The sequence below is a fragment of the Benincasa hispida genome, chromosome 2 (genome assembly GCF_027475165.1).
Source record: "Benincasa hispida cultivar pf3 chromosome 2, pf3_genome.v1.1, whole genome shotgun sequence".
Classification (NCBI taxonomy): domain Eukaryota; kingdom Viridiplantae; phylum Streptophyta; class Magnoliopsida; order Cucurbitales; family Cucurbitaceae; genus Benincasa; species Benincasa hispida.
This window is the reverse complement of record NC_143479.1, coordinates 15886451-15909605: the sequence shown is the minus strand read 5'-3', so window position 1 is coordinate 15909605 and position 23155 is coordinate 15886451. Positions and strand designations below refer to the sequence as shown.

The window sequence follows — 23155 nt, the reverse complement described above, 5'->3', positions numbered from 1 at the left end:
ATGGGAGGTTTATTGAGCAGTGTTATTGGACTACTCTCGCCTATGCATATAAAAGGATAATCCGGAATAAACAGGAGTTCATAGTTAGCTCGGGATTAATATCGAGTTACCCTATGTCATTGAATTTAAAATAGTCAGTTTTAATAGTAAACGGTTGTTATAAAGAAAAATGACTATTTCAAGGTTTCGTTTTATGTAAACTCATTGCACATGATGCCCTCACTCACATGTCTCTACATGAATGATTTTTTGATCACGTCATTTGTATCAGTATACAAAATGGGTCACATCCAATAGTCTCACCAGGATGAGGTACCCAATATCATCCATATGCTTATAGACCATTTTGGCTATATAATAAAACTTGATCCTCTTTTATGTCGTCATATAAAGTTAAAGTATTCATATTATAGTAATGGATTCGTTTATTGGATTTTCATAAAGAATGCAACATCAACAACAATTTATTGAATAAAATACTCAACAATACTTTTATTGATAAATATAATATGTTAACATTATTTACGAACTGCGAGTTTAGGACATTCCAATAAACTATCACTATCTATCTCAGATAGACAGTGATTAAACTCTATCAGAGTCTATGTGAAATTGACATCGGTAGCAGTCTATCACTGTCTATTTAAGATACATAGTGATAGAGGACTATCACTATCTTATCTCCCATGTTTGAACAAAAAGTAGATTAAGAAAATAATCAAACCTCAGGTAATAGTTGTGTTTTGGGTGTTTCCAAATTTGTAGTTGGAATCAGATCCAAATCACCTTCTATTTCAAGTTGTTGTGTTTGCATCTCAGTTTCCTATGAGAAAATAGTTTGTTATTGTTTTCTAAAGAGTCTATTGTTTTCTATCTAAAAAAGTAAGAAACTTAAAAAATATAATATTAAGATAGACAATGATAGAGGACTATCACTATCTATCATACATACAGACCTCTATTTCTCTTTGACTCTCATTTTCAACTTGGATCTACAAGGAAAGACAATTTTAATTAATAAATAGGCATAAAAAAAAAGTATATTACAAACCATATACTTACCCAGATAAATATGTTGTTGCACAGTCAACTATAGTATCAAGATCATGACTTTCTTCCAAAATTCGATTGCTAAGAGAAGGCAGTTTATTTTTTTCTACACCTTATTCATGCTCTTGTTGTGGTGGAATATTTTTTAATGGAAGTCTACAATTCAGGGTTTCTATAATTAACCTCAACATTGTTTTGATTTCTTCTTGACCTTGTTTCAAAAGTTTTTGTTCTTGTACTATTTTCTATGGCCTTTTCTCGATTCACTAATTTCTTTCATTATTCTGTTTGCTCATTCTTATTGAATTTGATCATTCTTTTCTTTGTTCATTTGCCTCTCTTCCTCCTTCTATTTTCCCCCATTTTTCTGCTCATCTATCTCAACTTCTATGAAATATTTGAAAATTGATTGACATTCTTCTTCTGTTGATTGCAGTGGTGTCATGCAAAACTACAAGTGAACAAATGCTAAATTATTAGAGAAAAAAAAAACTAGCACCATTAGTTATAGATAGTGATAGTAGTCTATCACTGTCTATCAGTGAGAGACAGAGATAGAACACTATCACTGTCTATCTTTAAAGTGATAGACAATGAAAATGTCATCATTTAAGAAATTACTTACATCTTCAGTTTCGAAAATGTTCTCATTTAGAGTCATTCATTCATCCATCTCCAAGCACTCCCATGTAATGATTCTTGGAAATTTGATTCCAAGTTTCCTTCTAAATCCAACATCTAAATCGGAAAGTTTTAGACACTTTTCTTTGGCCTCGATCTAATTATGATAATTTGTGACCTTTCAATCCAATTACTAAACAAAATTCATTCAACCCAAATTCTACTATATGGCTAGTGAAGTTAAATGTAAGGACATTTAGTTTCTTTATATAACATTGTCTTATTACTAAGTAGTTGAGGAGTTGGTTGAGTATTTTAGCCATTTTAATATTAAGAAAGTATCTAGATGAGTCATTTAAAACTTCTGAAAAAATTGTTTCATCTAACTTTGTTCTTATCAAATTTAAGACCTCTACACTAAAGTAAACTATAACTCTTAAGTGTCTGTTTTCATTTTTCATGATCAATTCATGTTCTACCCATTGAAAAGATATATTTAAAAATACGTTAGAAAATAAAAGTTGATTAACACCGACAACTATTAAGATAACTATCAATAGTATTTAACAATATTTATTACTGTCTATCTGAGATAGATAGAGATAGTACTCTATCTCTATCTATCTTGAGTCAAAGCTATTGGTAATAAAACTAAACTAAATAAATAGAGAGTGCAAACCATATAGAAACAAATATTAGTGTTTACCATTGAAGTCTATCACTGTTTATCTCATTGTCTATTTGAAATAGTGCTCTATCACTGTCTATCTCATCTCTAAACAGATATAGAGTGCAAACCATTTGTTTGTCTATCCGAGATAGATAAAGATATCTCTCTATCACTGTCTATCTGAGATAAATAAATATAAAACTCTATAACTGTCTATCTCAGATAGATAGAGATAGTGCTCTATCCCTGTCTATCTCAATTCAAAGTTACCAATAATAGATCTACTCAACCGAACAAATATAGAGTGCAAACCATATAGAAACAATAGAAATAGATATTAGCGCTTACCATTGAAGTCTATCATGGTCTATCTCATAAACACAATGATAGAATTTTATAGAAAGATAGAGATATCTTAGATAGTGATAGAACTCTATCACTATCTATCTAAGGTAGACAGAGATAGCAATTTATCACTGTCCATCTCAATTCAAAATTATCAATAATAGATTCACTCAACCAAACAAATATATATAGAGTGCAAACCATATAGAAATGATAGAAATATATATTAGTGTTTACCATTAAAGTCTATCACCGTCTAGTGCTCTATCACATCTCATTTATCTCAATTCAAAGTCATCAATAATAAATCCACTCAACTAAACAAATATATAGTGCAAACCATATAGAAACGATAGAAACATATATTGGTGTTAACCAATGAAGCTTATCATTGTCTATCTAACACTCTGTCACTGTCCATTTGAGATAAACAGAGATAGAACTCTATATTTATCTATCTTAACTCAAATTTATCAATAATAGATGGACTGATGTTAAATTTTTTGCTAAAGTTTCTAAGATAGATAGTTGACACAATCACAACAAGTATGTATTGATGTTAAAGTTCTATTGATAGTTTACCTTCTTATTCTCTTCAGATTTGTTTGTTTTTGCTCTGATTATTGATGATTCAACTTTCATTATTTTCTTTCATTTTCCTTTGCTTCCTTCAATATTGACTATTTTTTTTTGCTTACCATCTAGTTAAAAGAAAATTAGATTCAATAACATTAAATAGTATGATTAAATAGAAGAATCAATGAAATGAGAAGAAAAGAGAATGATTATAACCTTTGAGGATATGATGATTGATTGTAACCTTGAAAAACCGAAAGCAACAATGGGAGAAGAAGATGAAGATGAGGCAAAATTAGATTCAAGAGGAAGAGGAAGAAGGATAGATAAAAAAAAATCGAAAGCAACAACGATGAGAGAAAAAAATAAGCAACGAGGTAGAAGCCGACGAGATAGAAGGCGATAGATAGAGATCGGTTGTCGTTGCAAGAAGAAGACGTGGAAGACGGACGCGAGTATCGGGCGGATTTGGATAATCCAATTAATCGTTAGCGGGTCACGATTTTTTGTATGGGTTGGGATAGTTTTGGTATTTCACTCTTTGGGTTGGGCTTTCTTCCATCAGTTTTGGATTCTTTTTGAATTTTGCTATTCATCGTAAACAATTTGGGCCTTTTTATTAATATCGAAAGGCCCCTACAAATCTGTTATTTTAAAATTACCAAAAAATTTCGACATCGATTAAGTGCAAGAAACCAAAAACGATAAATGAAAGAGACTGCAAATGATAAAAAAAGGAGAAACGATTTTTGTATGGATGACATTTTACAAGCACCTTTATGATTAATAACCCATCTGACTTTTGTATGGATGACATTTTTACGAGTATCTTCATGATTAATGATCATCTCCACGATCTGCTTTGACATAAATATAAAATTAGATTAGATTCCATAAATTTATGGAATCGAATCATTAATCACAAGGACATCAATGATCATCCGTACAAAAAGGAAAAAAAAAACTCTAAAATGAACAGAAACTACAAAATAGAAAGTTTATCCGTAATTAAAAACTCTAGCGTTCTTTTTATCTTTAAGGCCACGTTTACAAAATAAAATAAAATAAAAATAAAAAACATATATTTTGAGGAAAAAATTCAGATAAATAAAAGAGACCAAAACCCTAAAAACCTCGTTTTCCTCTCACCCTCACGTGCCCCACGCGCCACTTATTCTTCTTCTTCTTCACGCCTGCTCGTCCCCCTCTCCACAGCTCAGTGTCGCCGCCGCCGCCGCCATCGTATTTCTTCCGCTCGTGCGGCCGGACCCTCCTTCTTAGTGGGCTGGCACTGCTTTTTCTACTCTATTGTTGTTACTGGTATTCTCCCATTTTCCATTATGATTTTCATCTCACGAAAAACCCAAACTAGGAATTCCTAATGAAAGAATAGAGGAGTTGTTTGATTTTTTTTTTTTGAATAAAGTAGACGAATGCGAACAGAGATAAGAAAAAGAAAAAGAAGAATAAACAGCCTCGCGGCAAACTGGGACGTGATTAGTGTTTGGATGTTCCATTTAGACTTGTGTTTGTTGCTTATGTTTATCAATTGAGGCTTTGATCATCTCTTTATCTCTTTGGTCTCGACTTAAAAGTTTCTTGTTTCTGCTACCATGGATTTTCCAGCATCTCCCTTATTCTTTATTATTAGAGAATCAGTCATCCAATTCTCTTTTAATTCCAAGCTTGTTGTCGTTATTTTGATAGCCGAACAACTTGAACCATATTTAGTTGGGAGAAGACATTGAGTATATAGTATACATTTTTTTGGTTGAAACAAGACCCATCTATATGCTCTGTATTTCATGCACCCATTTAAGACAATAGGAAAAGTTGTTTGCAATTGCTATCTCTTTGCTGCATGTAGGCCTCGACTAATGTTGCTCTATTGTATTTGTATGAGTATGCGTTTTTATAGAGGAGTGTTTGAAAGTCTTCGGTGGTAGACTATTGAAATTGAGTTGTATTTTCTGGGTTCTGCGTCCCAGTGAACATAGGGCATTGAAACATCTTATTATTTTTCAAATCAATATTTTTACTAGAACTACTCGGTGGACCTCTCTAGGTTAAGAGTTTGAAATTGGGTTTGGGGATAGCAGAGTAGGTTTCACCAATTGTTGAATGTTGATCATAGACTGAAGGTTAAATAATGAATATAATGCATCAACTTTGATGGTTGTGTCTATTTAGCCCGTAAACTTCAAGAAGTTTCGGTCATGTCTTTGAACTTTGAATTGTGATCATATAGAAATCATAGTTCTTATATTGTTAATTTAATGATGACATGACGTGTTTGTTAGTATTGAATAAGAGTTGATTGATTCGATTGTTATGTGGTGATGACATGACGTGTTTGTTAGTATTGAATAAGAGTTGATTGATTCGACACGATGTGGTAGATTGACGGTGATGTAAATGATGTTTGCAACATATATTCTTTTTCTGAAAGCAATGTATCAAATCTCCCCTGTAGAGCGTAAACTTTATTTTATGAAGCTATGTGGTTTGTTTGTTTGTTTGTTGTTGTTGTTTTTTCTTTGATACAAAACAAATACTATATTGAATGAGACAGAGATGGAAAAGGGGAGATGAGATATCCCCAAAAGGCCAAAGGGCTATAGATAAGACTCCCAATCAACCATCATATGTACAAAATTGAAATTACAAAAAAAGCTAGAAAGAGAGCACCAGATAGAGGGAAATATAATTCCACAACTTTACCACGCTAGTCATCTTCTCTTTGATATAATTACAATCCCACACCAGAAGGATGCTGCGCGCTTTGTTATCCATTTTGTTTGCTACTTGGTGCCAAATCAACCAATATTTATCCAACAAACCTGCTATGTCATTATTTAGTCAAAATATGAATGATAGGGATTGAATTGTAATTAAAGGTTATGGAACACAATTAAAATTTTAGAGATTAAACAGGTACAATTGTCCAAAACAGTGTGTCATAAAAGAAGGTCAGCTTTGAGTTATAACTTATATGACCACATTTCTGTTTATATGTCTCAAGATAACATTGGAACATGACTTGAACATAGAAGCCGGGCATCTTTTCAGTTTTTCCATAGAAGTATTCAACAATATTCCAATGGTGAAGCAATTAGTTCGTAAACGAGGTGAGGATTCTTGATTTTCATTTTCTCTCTTTCTTCTTTTGTTGGGACTATGGCTTGATTGCTTAGCTGGTTCATAATGAAATACAGTTCTGAAATGACTATTTCTTTGTAGGAGTCAGCGAGGCCGAGGAACTTGAAGTTTTCACGGAGCAATCTAACTATGAAAATTTGTTAATGCAATTACGATCATGTAATAAGGATGTTGCTGCTTCATGTGTGAAAAGGTAGTATTCTTTAACTGGATCTTGATTATGAATTATTATTATAAAAAATGTGAATTCTGTTGTATGTGGTTTTTTTTCCAATTTTCAAGAATATTTAAAGTTTGATTATTTTTGTTGCTTTGTATAAAATATAACTTCTGATTTCCTTGCTTTCTAAATTCTTTTGTAAATGACCTATCAAATAATTGGAAGACCGCTTATCAAGTAGTTTCCCAAGCATGGGTTCTCTCTACCTTGGACCCTTAGGATCTTGTTTTACCTTTTCCTTAGAACTGAATGACACAGTTGTTTTCCCTTTTCAATAAATCTTTTGAAGTTTCTTATATGAAAAAAGCATGGAGAGTATTTACGAGCTTTAGTTTGTCCAATTGTGCTTGATAGCTTTATCATTTAATTTGTCACAAATATGAAATCAATAGTATTTCCATTTGTTGGGGTTACATGCCATTAATAAGCATGATTTATTATTGAACTGTCCATGTTTCTATCATGATGCTTGCCATTTAGAGAAAGCTTCCACTAAGAGTTGGACCAATAACCAATCTGGACCTTTTGTGGACTTCGGTTTTAAAGACCTTTTGTAACTATTCTATAAACATTATTTTGCATAGCTGGAGTCCCTTCCTGTTGGGAGAGGTGCATTTTTTGTGGGCTGAGTTGTTGTTGTTGTTGTTTTCTTTTTTTTTTGGTATGCCCATGTGTTCTTTCATTTTTCTCAATGAAAGTTGTTGTTTCTATCATATAAAACAAACCAATCTTGCTAAAAAAATTAGAAGCAAGGCCATCAAAAGAATAAATATAAAAATTGATCCCGGCTATCTTGGATTAGCCATAGTTAATGTTGAGATTTGATGCTTCTTTAAAAAACTTGTAGTTTGAGTGGTTAAGTATGTATTGGAGGATATAGATGTGTGTGTGTGTGTGTGTGTATTTAGTAGGAAACATGAGAATTTCATTGTTGTGATGAAGTATACAAAAAGATTGGAGATCCTATCCAATGGATTACAGAAAACTTCTTCAATTGGTCATAAGACTAGTAAGACTGTAATCACATAAAGGGGGAACCAAATTACATCAATCAAGTGCTAAGAAACTAATAGATGTGAGGAAGGAATGTTGGTTTTGTTCTTTGTCATTGAAAATAGAACTACGCTCCAACCAAATGGACCGAAAGAATGCCCAAATAAAATTCAACCAAAGAATCTTCTCGGCACGCTTGAAACCATGAGCAGTGAAAACCATGCAAAGAAGCTCTCTAAGTCCATGGGGGAAAACCAGATTCCAACCAAACGCATCAATAATAAAATCCCATAAAATTGTGGCTTGCTAACACGAAATAAAAAGGTGATCTTTTGATTCCTTATCACTTTTACAAAGAATGCAGCAACTGGGGAAGTGGGAGATCCAAAGAGAACGCCTTTGAAGCTTGTCAAATGTATTTAATTGCCCAATTCCCAAATAAAAAACCTCACATTTTTTAATAATAGCCTTCCCAAATGGATTGGAAGACCTTACAGCCAATAATCCTGTAGATGGAAGAGCAGCAGTGAGAGATCTCGAGGTAAAGGTTCCAGAATTTCCAGTTTGGAACTCCTCACATCAGAGGACCCATTAAGAGTAATTGCCTCAAGTGTGTTCAGAAGGCCAGCCCATTTCTCTCTCTCCCAGTCCTTCATGTTTCTTCTAGGCCATATGTTCCAAGAAGCTATGTGTGGGTTCCACAAATTAGCCACTGTTTCATTTCTTTCCCCAAAAATTGCGTTTATTGGAGAATATATTATGTCTGTAAATTACCATGAGTGACATGTTTGCTAAATATACAAGTTGGGCAACACAATAATTCCTTCTATACTAGTTAGCTCGTGGAATCATAACTAGAAAAATATTCTTTATTATTTCTTTCTGCAAGTAGCTAATACACCTAAGTTATAGTTACCTTTTGAACTTACTCTTTTATGCATTGCCTTGTCCATGTCTTTCCCTAGACAAAGACAAGAAGAAGGAAAAAGTGACACAGAGGATGATGAGGATGACTGTTCTGAATCTTCTAGTGCATTAGAGGAGGAGGAAGAAGAAGAAGAAGAAGAAGAAGAAGAAGAAGGAGGAGGAGGAGGAGGTAAGAGTTATGTGGGCATCTCATGCATTGCTATCTTTCAATACCTTTTTTGATTTTTAATAATTTGGCTTGGTTTTAGAACTTGTAATCAGAATAATCCTTTGTTATGACGTGTTTCATTATTGGTTTTAAATGTATGGGGCAAGGAGTTGGTTATTATAATCATAAGTTATTATAGTTGGGTTATAATAGTTTGTGTTTGGGGTGTAGATTATTTTAGTTTGAATTATAATAGTATGTGTTTGAAGTGTAAACTATTTTAGTTTGAGAAGGAAATAGTAAACACTGTAACGAAGAATAAAAAAATAATGAATGTAAAATAGTAACACTATAGCAAATAGTAAATACTATAGCAAATAAGAGTTTTAAGATAATGTTGACTGTAGCTGGTTGGAGAATAGAAAATAATATTTACTATAGCAAGAGGTGGTTATTATAGTCTTAGGATAATCCTTGCCCCAAACACACCCTAAATTTTTCTTCTCGTTACCTGTATATACATTCATGGCTAAGATTATTAGACTATATTTAGCAGTAATGCTGTTTTATACAACCTTGATGGTTCCAGTTTATGTATTTTTTGGACTTGTTGGTAAATGGCAATAAAAAAAAACGATTTTTTCTCATTGTTTTTCTACCACCAAATAAAAAAATATGGGGAAAATTGAGTTCTGACCATGACCTCTCATCGACCTATCCCTATTATGTGCTTTGCTAGGAGCCCCTTTAGTATGTTAAACCATGAAAACACGGTGCCCATTGTCCGAAATTACAGATTTTGGAAATTCTTCTCATGTTTCACCACTTCTTTCTTGGTCTTTTTTGGAATATTGAGGTTTTGGCCCGTTGTTGTGGATAGACCTTAAAATTAGTTGTGAAGCACAATCTACTTTACTAGGGTTTACATACAATTTTGTTATGGGAAGTTTGAGCATTATGCTTTTAGTCTTTTGCCACTAGAATGTCATTCAACATTTCATTGAAGGATGCATGTTGCTTAAGAATATTCAAAATTGAAAATATGACCCTAAAAAAGATCTACTTTTATGTGTCAGAACACTTGAAATTCTCAATAGTTGGAGCTTCTTCCTCTAGTTTTCTTTTGGTGCCTCTGTTGTGTGCTTAAACCTCTGCTTATGTCTAGCCTAGTTTTGTAATATTTCATTCTTCTTAGAAAGTGGTTCTATGAAAAAAACAAAATTGAGTTGTAAAAAGTATTTTGAATTAGTTCTCACTGTTTTTTTCCCGTAGCATTTGAGCATTGTTTCTATAATCTTTTCTGTATAAAACTGACATAACCTGACTTTATTTTTTATATTATGTTTTCGATTCATCCCATATCAAATTGTTGTTTTTATTTTCATTTACATGAACTCTCAATATTGTAGTGACTGATGAGGGGTTTCGTAGAAGTCCATCTTTCGGGAACACTATGTATGAGCCAGTGCCAAACGTTGAAATTGATGATGACTCTGATAGCTCCGACATTGATAAGGAGAATGAACTTGAAGTTGGTTCTCACGGTGACCCTTCTACATCAGAGAGAACTAGGTTAGTCCATAATTTTTGGTGCATCAGCTAAATGGTGTCCTTATTTTTGAAATCTAATCTCATGTAATAAAAGTCTCTTCAAATATCCATTGTTCCCTTTCTTTAATTGGAACTATGAAGTCAGTGATTATAATTGCTTGTTTGGTTATTAAACTGTATTATTTGGATTTTACTAATTCTAAATTCAGGGTGTTCGTTGATTGGGTGAGGTGGTGCTTTGACCCTCAATGACTCTAGTTAGATTATAGTCTCTATCTGGTTGAGTTGGTTTAGTTGTTTATTTAGAAAGCACTTGAAAGATAGTAAATCACTAACACTTTGTGAGCTTATATGCCTGTTTTGATGTATAAAATTTAATATGTAAACTATTTATTTTAATATTTAAAAGTTCTAAGTTGAATTTTCATTAAATTTTGTGACGGGAAAAGTCAAACACGTGGAGATCATTTGGCTTCCCAATATGAATATATTTTCGTTTTATAGTCCGTGGCTTTTTTGGGGATGTATAACTCATCTCCCAGCTTTGCTATATGAATATATTTTCTGTTTCCTAAAAGAAATGGGAAATATGTACTTCAATACTTTACCACCAGTAGAATGCAATATTTTGTTAATTAATGATTTCAAGTTGTTCTTGTTTTACCCAAACCAGTTTGATAAGACTAATTATCCCAACTCAACTAATGGGTGCTGGGTTCGATTTTTAAGTTTTGGCGACTAGATGAGGACAATTTTCGGTGGGTGTTTTTGATAGGAGAGTTTAGTATGGACGTACGGTAACTGAAAGGATGTTGGTTGGAGTGGAAGAGCATGGTTGTGGCCTTTCAATCCCGTATGATTATTATTATAATTGTTTTCTTGTGAAAAGTTTTAATTCTTGTTAAAAGAAAAATTGTTTCTTAAAAAGAAAACTAAGAATTAAGTAAACCCTGTGGCTGTAGGGATCATAGTCATAAGATCTATTTTTTTATATGCCATTTATGCAGTTCTTTTAACAAACACATGGAGCACAAGTTATCTAAAGAAGAGGTTGAGAATTTCCTCAAAATGAAATGGAAATATACATGGGCGGTTCCTGCAGTAGGAATGTCAAACTGCAAGTGGTCAGGTACCGGAGAGTGCTTTTTAGAGGTATTTTAATATCTATAGAGTTTTTGCAATTTGATTTATTTTTGTGATCCCCCCCTTTTGAGAAGAAAATTCTCGAGTTCTTATGATTGTTTAATGTTAAATATTTTTATTCTTTATGTTTCAGGAACTCGACGTTAAATCTAGTAATTATGATCTTAAGCTAAGGTTATATGAGCACTGGTTGGATATGTACAAGACATCTGGAGGCACTGACTTCCATTCGTCGAGACAAAGATCTTTCTTTTCCTTTTGTGAGTTCTTTTTGGGGTATATATATGCTTATATGGTTATGCATACACATGGTTTTTAGATATATTGCCGCATACTGTCACAAGCTTTCAGGTTCTCTCCTGGCGAAAGGTTTCTTTTGTGGGATAAGAAATGAATATTTCACTAACATATTCTAATTCATTTCTTCCCATAAACATATTTGTAAGTATAGGTTAAAATGAGTTTTTTACGTTAGACTCCAAATGGATGGATGGAATAGGAAAAGAAACATAGGTATGATGCAGGAGTAAGCATTGATCGTACACAAAAAGTCTCAGTTGGAGTTGAGAGCCTGCCTTCTCTGAAATCACAATTGATGTACAGTATTTCTTAGTATTCTAGTCAAAAGGCAGAGACGTTAGCTTCTTTGTTGTCTTTCCAATCTGTGGTTCTTTCCCTATAGTGTAGAGACCTACATTTATAATCCCTTGATATGATCAACTCATCCGAGGACCAATTCTTAACGTTGTGTAACTAGTTGGATCTTTGCAAAATTGTTATCTCAAAAGGATTCTCCTTTTCCAACCTACAATCATGTTTCTCTCTAACTCAATCTTTTCATATAAACATGTCCTCGTCAGAGAGAAAAAACTGCTGCATGAAATTATGATGCTGGAAGTTTCAAGCTTTGCATTAGTTGTTGTGATGTTTAGCCGACTTGTGGAGAGTGCTTGCTGCTAATAAGTTGAGAAGTTATATATATATTTGATATATGTGAGTAATTGGGCTAGCTTACACCACCTCAACTATTTTCATGGAACAACACCTACTACATGTGGTTGTCAAGGTAACTCCTAGTCATAGGGTATTGAACCCTAGGTAGGTAACCACCATGGCATTAACCCATTCTCTCTAAACCCTTTATTATTTACATGACCCTTAAGTAGGCAAGCCAAAAAAAAAGTTGAGTAGTGATATTTACTTAACTTTCTACTTTTTATAATTTACATGACCCTTGTTATCTACCACTAGGCAACTCGTTTGAAGGATTATCGTGTCACTATTTTTTCCGCATTTGTTGTTCCCTTTCTCCCTATGAGGGAGCTCTAGTTTTTTCCTCTCTTTGGAAGGTAGAAATTCCTAAGAAAGTGAAGTTCTTTGCTTGGCAAGTCTTATGCGGTAGAGTGAACACCAAGGATCCTATCCAACCCATAAAAGAGTTGGAATAGTTATATTGACTTAATCTATTAGGCTCTTTATTGTTTACATGGCGTTTTTTTACTACAAAACCATACTGTTTGAAGGATTTTCTTGTCACTTCGATTTCCACATTCTTTGTTCCCTTTCTCCCGTTCAGTTGCCTCTGTTTTTTCCTCTCTTTGAAAGGTGAATGTTCCCAAGTTTCTTTGCTAGGCAGGTTTTACATGTCAAAGTGACACCGAGGATTGTATCTTCTGGCATTTTTTCATGTGTCTGTAGTGGGGTGTCTTTTGTCATATGCAGGAGTAGGATCTTAGCCATCTCTTATGGGGTTGCCAGTTTTCTTATTCCTCGTGGATTTGGTTTTTTAGGGTATTTAGGGTTGTTGTGGTGCGTAATAGGGATTGTATACCCAAACAAGCCAAAGATATGATTAAGGAGTACTTCCTCTATCTGCTCCTTAGAAAGAAGAGTGGTTTCTTATTAAGCTATTATGTGTACATATATAGAAAGAATAGCTTTCATTGAGGAAAAAGAATAAAAAGAATAAAAAAATATGAGATACAAAAAACCAAGGCCACAAAACTGCACTAAAGAAGATTAAGTTCTTACCTGGGAAGTTTTACTCGATCGTGTGAACACCTTGGATCAACACTTGAGAAAGTTGCCCTTGTTAGTTGGGCTGTTTGCTGTTTTCTCCGTTGGAAGGCAAAGGAAGACATGGATTGCCTTCTTTGGGATTGTGAGCTTGCAAGATCTGTTTGAGTTCATTTCTTTTAGGTGTTTGGCATTTCGTTAGCTCTTCAGAGGGACGTCAAAGATATGATCGGAGAGTTCCTCTTCTATTTGCCTCTTTGGGAGAAGGGTCGTTCTATGGCTTGTAGGAGTGTGTGTGATGTTATGGGACTTGTGGGGCGAGAGAAATATTAAAGTTTTAGAGGCATTTAGAGGGATCCTAGTGAGATTTGGTCTCTGGTGCAAATTCATCTATGGTGGTATTGATTTTGCTGGATTGCTAAAAGCAGTAAGTTTGGCTGTCAAGAGTGGTGAAATATTTGTATTTGTGGATTTCGTTCTCGTAATTGTTTGTTTGTGTATGTGCATGCTTGCGTGGATACACTTTGCTTATCCTTATAATTTTCTTTTAGGCAACAGCTACCGGGATATACTGTACTGCAACAAGAAACCCTTTTATTTGAAAGGTCTTGAAGAGGACTCGAGGATCGTGGATTCATATATTATGCATTCCGTATGTGCATGCCTCTATCTCCTTATGGAACTTCATTTAGAATACTTGTTTGTTCTGGTGAATGATCACAGGAAAAATATGTTTTGCAGTTGAATCATGTTTTCAAAACTAGAGACCTCATCATGAAGAATGATTCTAAAGTAGCCAAGCATCAAGACTGTGCTGAGATTCTTAGTGGAGAGAAATTTCTTGATCATGGATTTACTCGTCCAAAGGTTGTAACAGTGGCCGCTTTTCATAATATTTTTATTCGCCATACTGAAAAGGCTTTGAATGTCACACTACAACTAGTTGTTTTTGACCCCCTTATTTCATGAATTTTTTGTTAGGACCTGGAGGCAGTTTTATCTATTTTTGTTCCAATTTTTTATATTATTTAGATTTGTTAACTTTCAAATTACATTTATGCTTACCCATTGTGATTAGCTCATGGGGCATGTTTGCTGAACGTTTAATGGGGAGATTTATGCTTTGGCTTGTAATTAACTCAAGAGTTTTGTTTGTTTTGTCAGACAAAAAAAAGTTAAATTCTTTGTTGCAACGATTTGCTTCAGGTTCTGATTTTATTGCCCCTTGCAAGCATTGCACTTCGTGTAATTAAAAGGCTTTTGCATCTTACCCCATCAGCAAACAAGGTACATTTCTTTTTACGGAAGGATAATGTTTGTGATGAACTATATAACTTGAAGAACTAGCTTTCCCGTGCATTTTTAGCACACTGCTACTATATTCCATGCTCACATGATCTCAGTTGGTACCTTAGTGTAAATTTTGTAGGACATATGTGCTAGGTTATTTTCCGGAACTTAATATGTTACTGACTTTGAAGGCATCTACTTGGGTTGTCCGCAGATTTAATCTATGTCAAGATTGCTGTATTAGTTGACAATAATCATATATGTATGCAGAAAAAACTGTTTATATCATTTGAATCATATTGGACATGTGGTGGGGGTAGGAAAATATGCCTTTTGTAGTATCTCTTCATTTCATTCACCTATTATCAAATGGTGTTCTTTTTTTTTTTTTTTTCCTCCCTTCCCATTCATGTGCACTTGTATGAATTTGAACACATGTTAATAGGATTATGAACACATGCAAATGCACTTGTCAGAATAAACCGGCAACACACGTTGCATGCACTGTCACGGTCATGCTTGTTCAGGGCGTATTGCCCATGGCCGCATGTTCGCCTCTACCTCTTTTTACTATGCTTTCATCCTATGTATTTTCTTTTGCTAGGTAGTTTGCTTTTATATACTTTTCTTAGTGTGTGACCGCTCGCCCATTTCCATATGCAAGGGTGACGGATATGTTTTTGTTCGGAATGCACTATATGGGGGTAAGACTAATCATCATATCCTCATACCAGTGAGTTGTATGCTATAAATTCGCGTTGTTGCTTATTGCTTTCTAGCTGTAAGACTAATCTTCTTTGCTTAAGCATGCTTTCAAATGTTTGCGAAAACCTTTTCCTCTAAAACCCGTTTTCTAAAACATTTTCTCAAGAACGGGGTGGAGGTTGTGAGATACGTCCATTGTGCCATCGACTATTCGGATTTGGATCGGCCGACTTGTTTGAGGGTGAGAACAAGTGCCGCAGGATTGTCTTGAGACCCTTGCGAGTGTGCGATTGTGACACACTGCATGTCTAGCAATGAGGAACACCACAAAGTTGAAGGAAACAACTGGATGTTCAACCATAGCCAAGATACGTAGCTCCATCTTTAACCTTTTGCCTTTGATTTTTAGGTTACAGTGGAGCATCTTGACCGTCTATACAAAGATTTTGGAAATGGAGATGTTGGGAAGAACGAAGATATGGTTGAATTATCTCTTAATGACCAGAGTTCCAGCTCTCAAAAATCTTCAAAACCTTCTGACTTTCAAGCACTCTTTGGTGGGAATAATGAGGATCTCTTTATGATCGGTATCAAGTTCACCAGGTGAATTACACATGCACTATAGTTCTATTCAAATTCATTTTTTTGGCAGGAAGTCTCATGACCGTCTAATATGGTAGTTTCATGAAATGTTTATTTTTACATATGATCTGAAAGTGCTATAGGCTTTTTACTCTCTCTTCTCAACAATTGATTATATGTTTATCATTTTAATTTTTCTTTTTTGTTTTTGCTTGCGGCTAAATTATAGGGGTTTCCAAAAAAATAATTGTAATGCTTTTTGTTGTGGGTTTTTATTTTATTTTTTCCCTCTTAATAATTAATTTTTTTATATATATAAAATTTAAATTAATTAATTACTTAAATAATTAAAAATAAGTAAATTTGTTTATTGATATATATTTTTCATCCAATCAAAATAAATATATTTTTTGACTTATTCGTACCAATTTTTCTTTTTTGTAGGAAGAGCATTAAGTTGTTCAGTGATTTCTATTCATCGGATATCATTGTTGCTTCTCCCCTTGGTCTGATAACAGTGAGTTATTTTCTTCGTCAACTTTAAGAATCCTTTCTTTACCCCGTAAATTTATATTTCCACTATATCTGAGGCAATATTCGCGTACTTTGATTAACTGATTATCTGCAGTGTTATGAATTTTTCAAATGTTCTCCATGATGATATTCTGGCTCATATTTCGAGAATCTGCTGAGTTTCTAATATTTATAGTGAAAATGGACCCCACCAATTATGCTTTTGTCAGTAATGTAGAAGTCAATGAGCCATTGAGTATTATTGGTTGATATATTTACTTGTAGCTAAGAAAGTGTCTTTCCTTAATCCCTTGAATTTCTGGGGAACCGTATAACATAGGCACATAATTACTGTCTTAGTTGTATGATAATATGTTTAGGGGTCAGGGATCCTTTATCATCCAATTGCAACTTGCAAGACTGTTGTAAGAATTTTAGCTGGAAACAGTTTAGGGTTCAATAGGATTTTGGAGATTTAATGTGGTTTTGTGTCTGCTGAAATTTTATTTACCACTGTCTTATTTCTGCATTAATGACGCTATTGGCCTGTTCAGTGTTCAAGACATTTTATTTTTAAACTACTTTATAATCGAGAAATTTGTTTTGTTTTTTTTTTGTTTCTCAAGGATCATTTTTCTTTTTGTTTGTTTGTACAGATATTCCTATGTGTCCCTCCCCCCCTTTACCCCTCTTTTTACTTGTTTTTATTTTTATTTTTATAATAGCACTAGAATTAATTTCTGATAGATATTTATTGCTGGTTGGTACATTGGCATATTTTGATTCAACATGCAATGACAACATTTTATGTCAGAAACTTGGCGAAATAGAGCAAAACAAGGAGAAAGATGTCGATTATCTTTCTTCCATTGAGGTATTATTTCTGTGCTACAAGTGTATTCTAGTGTAGCTCCTCTTTTCCTGTATATGTGACTTATATGAATATTGTGCTTCATTGAACAGGTTCTAATCATTGATCATGCAGATATTATAGCAATGCAGGTACTTTGCTTTTCTACTAAATTAGAAACTTTGTTTATAGGCTTTATGCTGCGTAATAACCTGGAGCTTTCTCTCTAATGAAACTAGAACTGGTCCCATGTGAATACTGTTATTGAACACATGAATAAGATACCCTCGAAGCAGCATGGAACTGATGTGATGCGGATAAGGCAGTGGTATGTTCCAGATTATCTTTGTTCAGATATATATTTCCCTGTCTTAGGACTAACTGTACTCCACTCAATAACCTTTTCATCTTTTTTCTCTTTTCTTTATTATTTTTGTAAGCTTGTTTTCCACAATTTACATTTCATTCCAATTTTCATTTATAAACTTTGTGGATTGATTTGAAAATTGAAATTTTTATTTTTCTATGGTCTATTATAGTGTGTATGTTAGAGTATTGATACAATTAAATTTACTCTAACCCATCTGTTTAAGCTTTTGAGTTTATTGATGATTTAACATGCAATGCTTTTGAGATGGTAAAGTATATTGTTTAGGAATTGTTCGTAGTTTTAAGGTTCCTTGGGTAGGGTTCCTGGTTTCCTGTCCACCCATCACATTATTTTACTCTACCTGATTTCATTAGGTATACACGACTGAAAATTTTATCCCATCATCTAAATGTATAAAATCTCTTTCATATTGTAGGTATCTTGATGGATATGCAAGGTTATATAGGCAGTCGATAGTTTTGGGTTTCCACTCAAACCCTGGTAAGGTGTCTATATGTTTGTATATAATCCAATCTGTGTAGCTCAATTTCTTGAATCTCCAAATAACTTTTGGATTTTTAATTTTCTAACTCGATTTAGTGCCATGTGAGTGAGAGTATTCTCTTGTTGGGTCCAAAACTCAATTTCATTAATATATGTGAAAACTGATGATTGCTTTCGGCCAATGCAGACCTATATGGCTTGGCTTGATAAAATTGTAGAAGTGGGGTCTTTGATTTGATATCACTTGAGCAAGAGGGTTCTCCTATGTAAATTGTTGAATCACGTATAAACAATTCTTTTTAACCGTACAAGGTGTAATTTCTTTTGCAATATCATTGCAACATAGAGTGACTCATCCTCCCATAAGGATGTCTTTTGAGAAAGAAAAGTTTGGAGTCATCAACAACAATATTGGGTGTGAATCATGGTGATTAGTCTTCTAATAATAATAAGTTTGTTTACATCATGGACAATTGTGAGCAGGGAAAGTGTTCGAACACATAATATGAACACTTGAAAAATTTACCCTATTTTATCTAGGTATCTATGCTAATAAGAATAATAATGGTCTTAAAAAATCTCATTTTGTTTAGTTTTAACAGTTGTGCATCAATTAATTCACATTTTTAGGTAACATATCAGAACTAGAAATTACAAATTTGGCAAAGCCGCAAAAGATGATAGGTAAGAATAAAATAGTAACACAAATAAGTAATGAATAAAAGGGAATTTAAGAAACAAAAATAAATGTATTGGATCAAGTAATACTATCTGCAAATACAATTGCATAACACACCACGTCGTGCTGTGCAATTATCCAGAATGGTGTTTTAGATTTTTCCCTTTTTATAAATTATTGGTTTATTCTAAGGAAAATTAATTAGTTTTCTGATGTTCAGATCTTTTATGAATAAAGTATTCATACAGCATCAATTCTTTTATCATACTCCTCATGATTCCTATGAAGTATTTTAACTTTTTCCATACCCATTTTTTGCCAGATATAAATGGGTTTTTCAATCGCTACTGCAACAACTTCGAAGGAAAGGTGCATCTCGTTCCTTTGTTACATTATTGTAGTGGAGAAATTTCATTTTCTCTCTCTAATCGTTGTCTTAATTCTTATTTGATTCCATGGATAGTTTTTTGAGTGTGAGACAAGAATAATACAGACCAATTTGAGGAGTCAAATGCTCTTTTCATGCTATATTTGAATTGCATTTTAAAATTTTGCTGAGAATATGATGCTTGTGCATGTCAGAAAATTCATATCACCCCATTGGCCTATTTATACTTGGACTCTTTAATTTTTATTTTATTTTTCATTCTTTTTTGGAATTCCTTTCTTTCCTACTTTATGAATCTCTGCACATTGGTTAAGCATGCCAGTTGAGTTTGACCTGTTGTTCTTATAAGCATCTTTTCATTTTCATTAATTTTATTCTTCCCATTGAATATACACATTTTCTTAAATAGTTATTTTGATTAAATCAATGGCCAGGCATCCTTTAGGCATTGGAGTAGAATTGAAAATTGTACAAGATATGATAATAGAAACAGTAAATGATAATCTCCTTTTCTATCATGTCACAGATATCTATCTTTCTCATTTTCTTCTCTCCTACCTTGTAACTTGGCCTGGCTTCAGAGAATCACCAAAAATTTGGCCTTTTTATTTATTTATATTTTTTTTGGACCTATTACATACTATTAAGGGCTGTTTTCAAATATAGGAAAATGAACCAAAATATTTACGAATAATAGCAAAATATCATGGTCTATCTGTGATAGATCGCAATAGACAGTAATAGACTACTATCCGTGTCTATCAATATTATTTTTTAAAATAATTTCCCTACTATTAAATGGAGATGAGACGAGTCGAGATCTTTTGTTTTACTGATTCTCTGTGACTTTGATTCGATTTATCTCCATTTACTATATATCCTCAATGTTCAATGTGACATTTGGTAGGTGAGGTTGTTATGTGAATACAAAGGCATCCTTCCAAAAGTTGTGCTCCAAGTGCGGCAGGTTTGTCTACTCTATTGTCCCTTCTCTTTTTATTGTTCCTTTTGTAGCAGTTGTTTTGAATAATATTGAGCGGCTTCTTACAAAAGCACCTTAAAGTTGTTTAAAGCACTTTTAAAATTTTAACATGTAGCCAAACCTCTTGTAAGTTGATGTTCATGAAGGTTCATCTTAGGTACTTTTCTTGTGTGTATACATTTGATTCAGGTGTACGAAAGATTTGATGCAGACTCTATAGCTGATGTTGATGATGCTCGTCTTGAATACTTTTCTAAGAAGGTTAGTTTCTTGTATTTTTGGGAAAAACTTAGCAGAAACGAGATTAAATATCTTTATTATTGAATATTGATATGATGATTTAAAGGGTTTCTTCTTCAGGTGTTTCCAAAGATAAACGAATCTAGTCAGGTAACAATATTTTACTACTAATGATGTTATCTTAGATGTTGAGATAAGTCTACTTGCGAGATTGTCGAAGCCTTATCTATACTTATTTTATTTACTTTTTTTGCCTTATCTTACCCTGGAATTTGGCACTTCAGGGTGGAGTCATGCTATTCATTAGTTCTTACTTTGAGTTTGTCCGAGTTCGGAACTTTTTGAAGGCGCAGAACGCTTCATTCTGTCTCCTTGGGGAGTAAGAAGCCAATCGTTTTACTTCTAAATTGATGCATAATTTTTTAAATTAGTTTTAAATTTTTTCTTCACTGTTGTCATGCATAATGATCTAGTTTTATTCTTTAGGTATACAAAGCAAAGTGATATATCACGAGCGCGAAATTGGTTTTTTGAGGGAAAGCGGAAGATCATATTATACACAGAGAGAGCTCATTTTTATCACAGATATAAGGTTATTTTTAGGGCTGTGTACATTTCTCAAGAGCTCAATTTTGACTGCATTATTGTATATTTGTTATCTGCCACTGAGAATTATTTGCATGTGTATCCATTTTGTGTGGAACGTTAAGAACTAACGTCCATTTACCAGAATGAAAGAATATAAAGGAAAGACCAACTGTTTAAGAAAAGAAAAGAAAGACTAGGAGATTAGATATCTAGCCACTCGAAACTACTTGGTTGAAAAAGGTTCCTCTTGTTGGCTGTGATCCTATACAATTATAATTAGAAGAAAATGAAGACTCTTCAAAGATTACTTTAAGTATTCTCGACCGTTTTAATTTCCTTGCTGTATTTTTAGTTCTTTGCAGCTTCTGTTTGTGAAGCTTTTCCTTGTCTTTTCTCATTAGTATTAACCTTTTGCTAGCCTTTAAGGGCTCATCAATTTTGTTGGATGTGATGAGGGTGCTATGGGGGTGTCAACCTAGTTGAGATGCCCGGGTGCGCCTGCTGATCCTATGTTTTCTTTCTTGGTTATTTGTATTTGCCTTTTTTTTCCAAGTACACATCTCTTGTACTAAATCTTAATGATTAATAAAGGCCGTATCCTTTTCAAAAAAAAAACTTTAAGAATTACCTAAAATTTTAATCATCTCCCATACATCCTCTAAATCCACTCCACTTGAAATTTTTTAATCACAACCTTAACTTGTATTAGACCATGATAATTGAACTTTAAATTTAAAGGGATGCCGACAATGAAGTTGTTTTGAGCAGTTCAAATAATTTCTTAGGAAGGGTCAATAGAAACTAAATTCATTAAAAGTTTTGCCCCAACATCTCATAGCTGAATGGTATTTAAAGGAGAGATTGCTTTAGTTCTGTTTATGTTTGCTCAGAAAACACCAAATTTTATGGAGAATTGTGTTTTATATTTTTCCTGATTGTATTTGTTTCATTAGTCATTGATTTTAGAAGTAAGTAATATTTAGTCATCGATTTTAGTAGTTTCCATTACTTTTGCTCCTCGGTAATAGTATACAAATTGTTATCATTGACCATGCTATTTCCTCTTGGTCGTAGATTCGTGGCATACAAAACTTAATAATGTATTCCCTTCCAGAGAGGAAAGAGTTTTACCCCGAGGTAAATACAATGATGGTCTACTGAACTAGTTATTATAATGTTATGTTCCACCATATCTTTGAGTTCATTATGACATCCTCACCCCAATTCTTCAGATTGTAAATATGCTTGATGAATCCCAGAACATGACATGTAGGGTTCTATTTTCTCCTTTTGATCAGCTCCGGGTAAGTGTTGCTGTGCTGTACCGTTGTACTCTTTTACTATCTTTTCTATTTCAAAAATGGGGTGCAGATTCGAACCTCTGATGAGATGATAGGTGTTATAATTAATTGTGCTAATGCTCATATTTACAACTTGTTCTGTTGTACTTGTTGTCTATATTATGTTAGCTGGAGAGAATAGTTGGAACTGTAACAGCAAAAAGGATGGCAACATCAGAGAAAAAAGTCTTTATATTTTGCTGAAGTCCAATTTAGCTGCCATCAAGCTTGCTGAAGGATAGGAACAACCATGTGACGATCTCTATAAAATGAAAGAATGCTATGTTCCTTAATTTCAAAATCTCTTTGCGGTGAAGAGTCAGTTCTGTTTATTCTTTGGCCCTCCAATTAAGTGATTTTTTTTTCATAATTTCTGATTGTTATTTTTATGTAGTATATGTATTTGAGATTTTTTTATGTTTATTGTCAAAGTTGAGGAAGAAACGAATTTTTATGTAGCTTCAAATTTTCAAACATTATGATTCCACAATAAACTGAATCATATTCTGTAACAACTAATGTTTAGAAGTAAGTAATATTTAGAGTTCGAGCAATTCTTTTTCAATTTAAGTACGTTGAGATTTTCATCTTTTTCCGTTTATTTTTAGTAGTAGCTCAACAGTTGGGCTATATATGAAATGCTATAGATGAACCAATAAAAATACCATACTTAAAAAATCTTGTAGTGTGGCCAGTAGCTAAGGG

General features: G+C 33.4%; 1 protein-coding gene across 3 annotated transcripts; it reads left to right on the top strand.

The window, feature by feature from the left end:
- Window positions 1–4299: 4299 nt before the first annotated feature.
- NOF1 (U3 small nucleolar RNA-associated protein) lies at window positions 4300–23004 on the top strand. Of its 3 annotated transcripts, none has more exons than XM_039023270.2 (25): window positions 4300–4582; window positions 6285–6390; window positions 6503–6614; window positions 8600–8730; window positions 10119–10281; window positions 11268–11412; window positions 11537–11663; window positions 13971–14071; window positions 14161–14286; window positions 14626–14706; window positions 15824–16017; window positions 16441–16513; window positions 17324–17383; window positions 17473–17511; window positions 17599–17687; window positions 18166–18230; window positions 19235–19281; window positions 20208–20267; window positions 20472–20543; window positions 20643–20672; window positions 20807–20901; window positions 21009–21114; window positions 22185–22247; window positions 22343–22414; window positions 22580–23004. In XM_039023270.2, the coding sequence occupies exons 2-25, from the start codon at window positions 6363–6365 to the stop codon at window positions 22652–22654; spliced, it is 2154 nt and encodes a 717-aa protein (XP_038879198.1). In that variant the 5' UTR covers window positions 4300–4582; window positions 6285–6362; the 3' UTR covers window positions 22655–23004. The 3 variants fall into 3 exon arrangements, 2 of the variants coding, with proteins under 2 accessions (XP_038879198.1, XP_038879199.1); XR_005480168.2 differs by having other exon boundaries at window positions 4342–4582; window positions 20629–20672; XM_039023271.2 differs by having other exon boundaries at window positions 4378–4582; window positions 6332–6390.
- Window positions 23005–23155: the final 151 nt, after the last annotated feature.

What these genes read in the sequence shown, in the direction of transcription:
- NOF1 (XM_039023270.2), top strand. Translation starts at nt 6,363, where the DNA reads ATGGTGAAGCAATTAGTTCGTAAACGAG. An exon ending in GTGATGCGGATAAGGCAGTG is followed by an intron (nt 17,688 to 18,165) that starts GTATGTTCCAGA and finishes TTCATATTGTAG; the next exon opens with GTATCTTGATGGATATGCAA. An exon ending in TCATTCTGTCTCCTTGGGGA is followed by an intron (nt 20,902 to 21,008) that starts GTAAGAAGCCAA and finishes TTTATTCTTTAG; the next exon opens with GTATACAAAGCAAAGTGATA.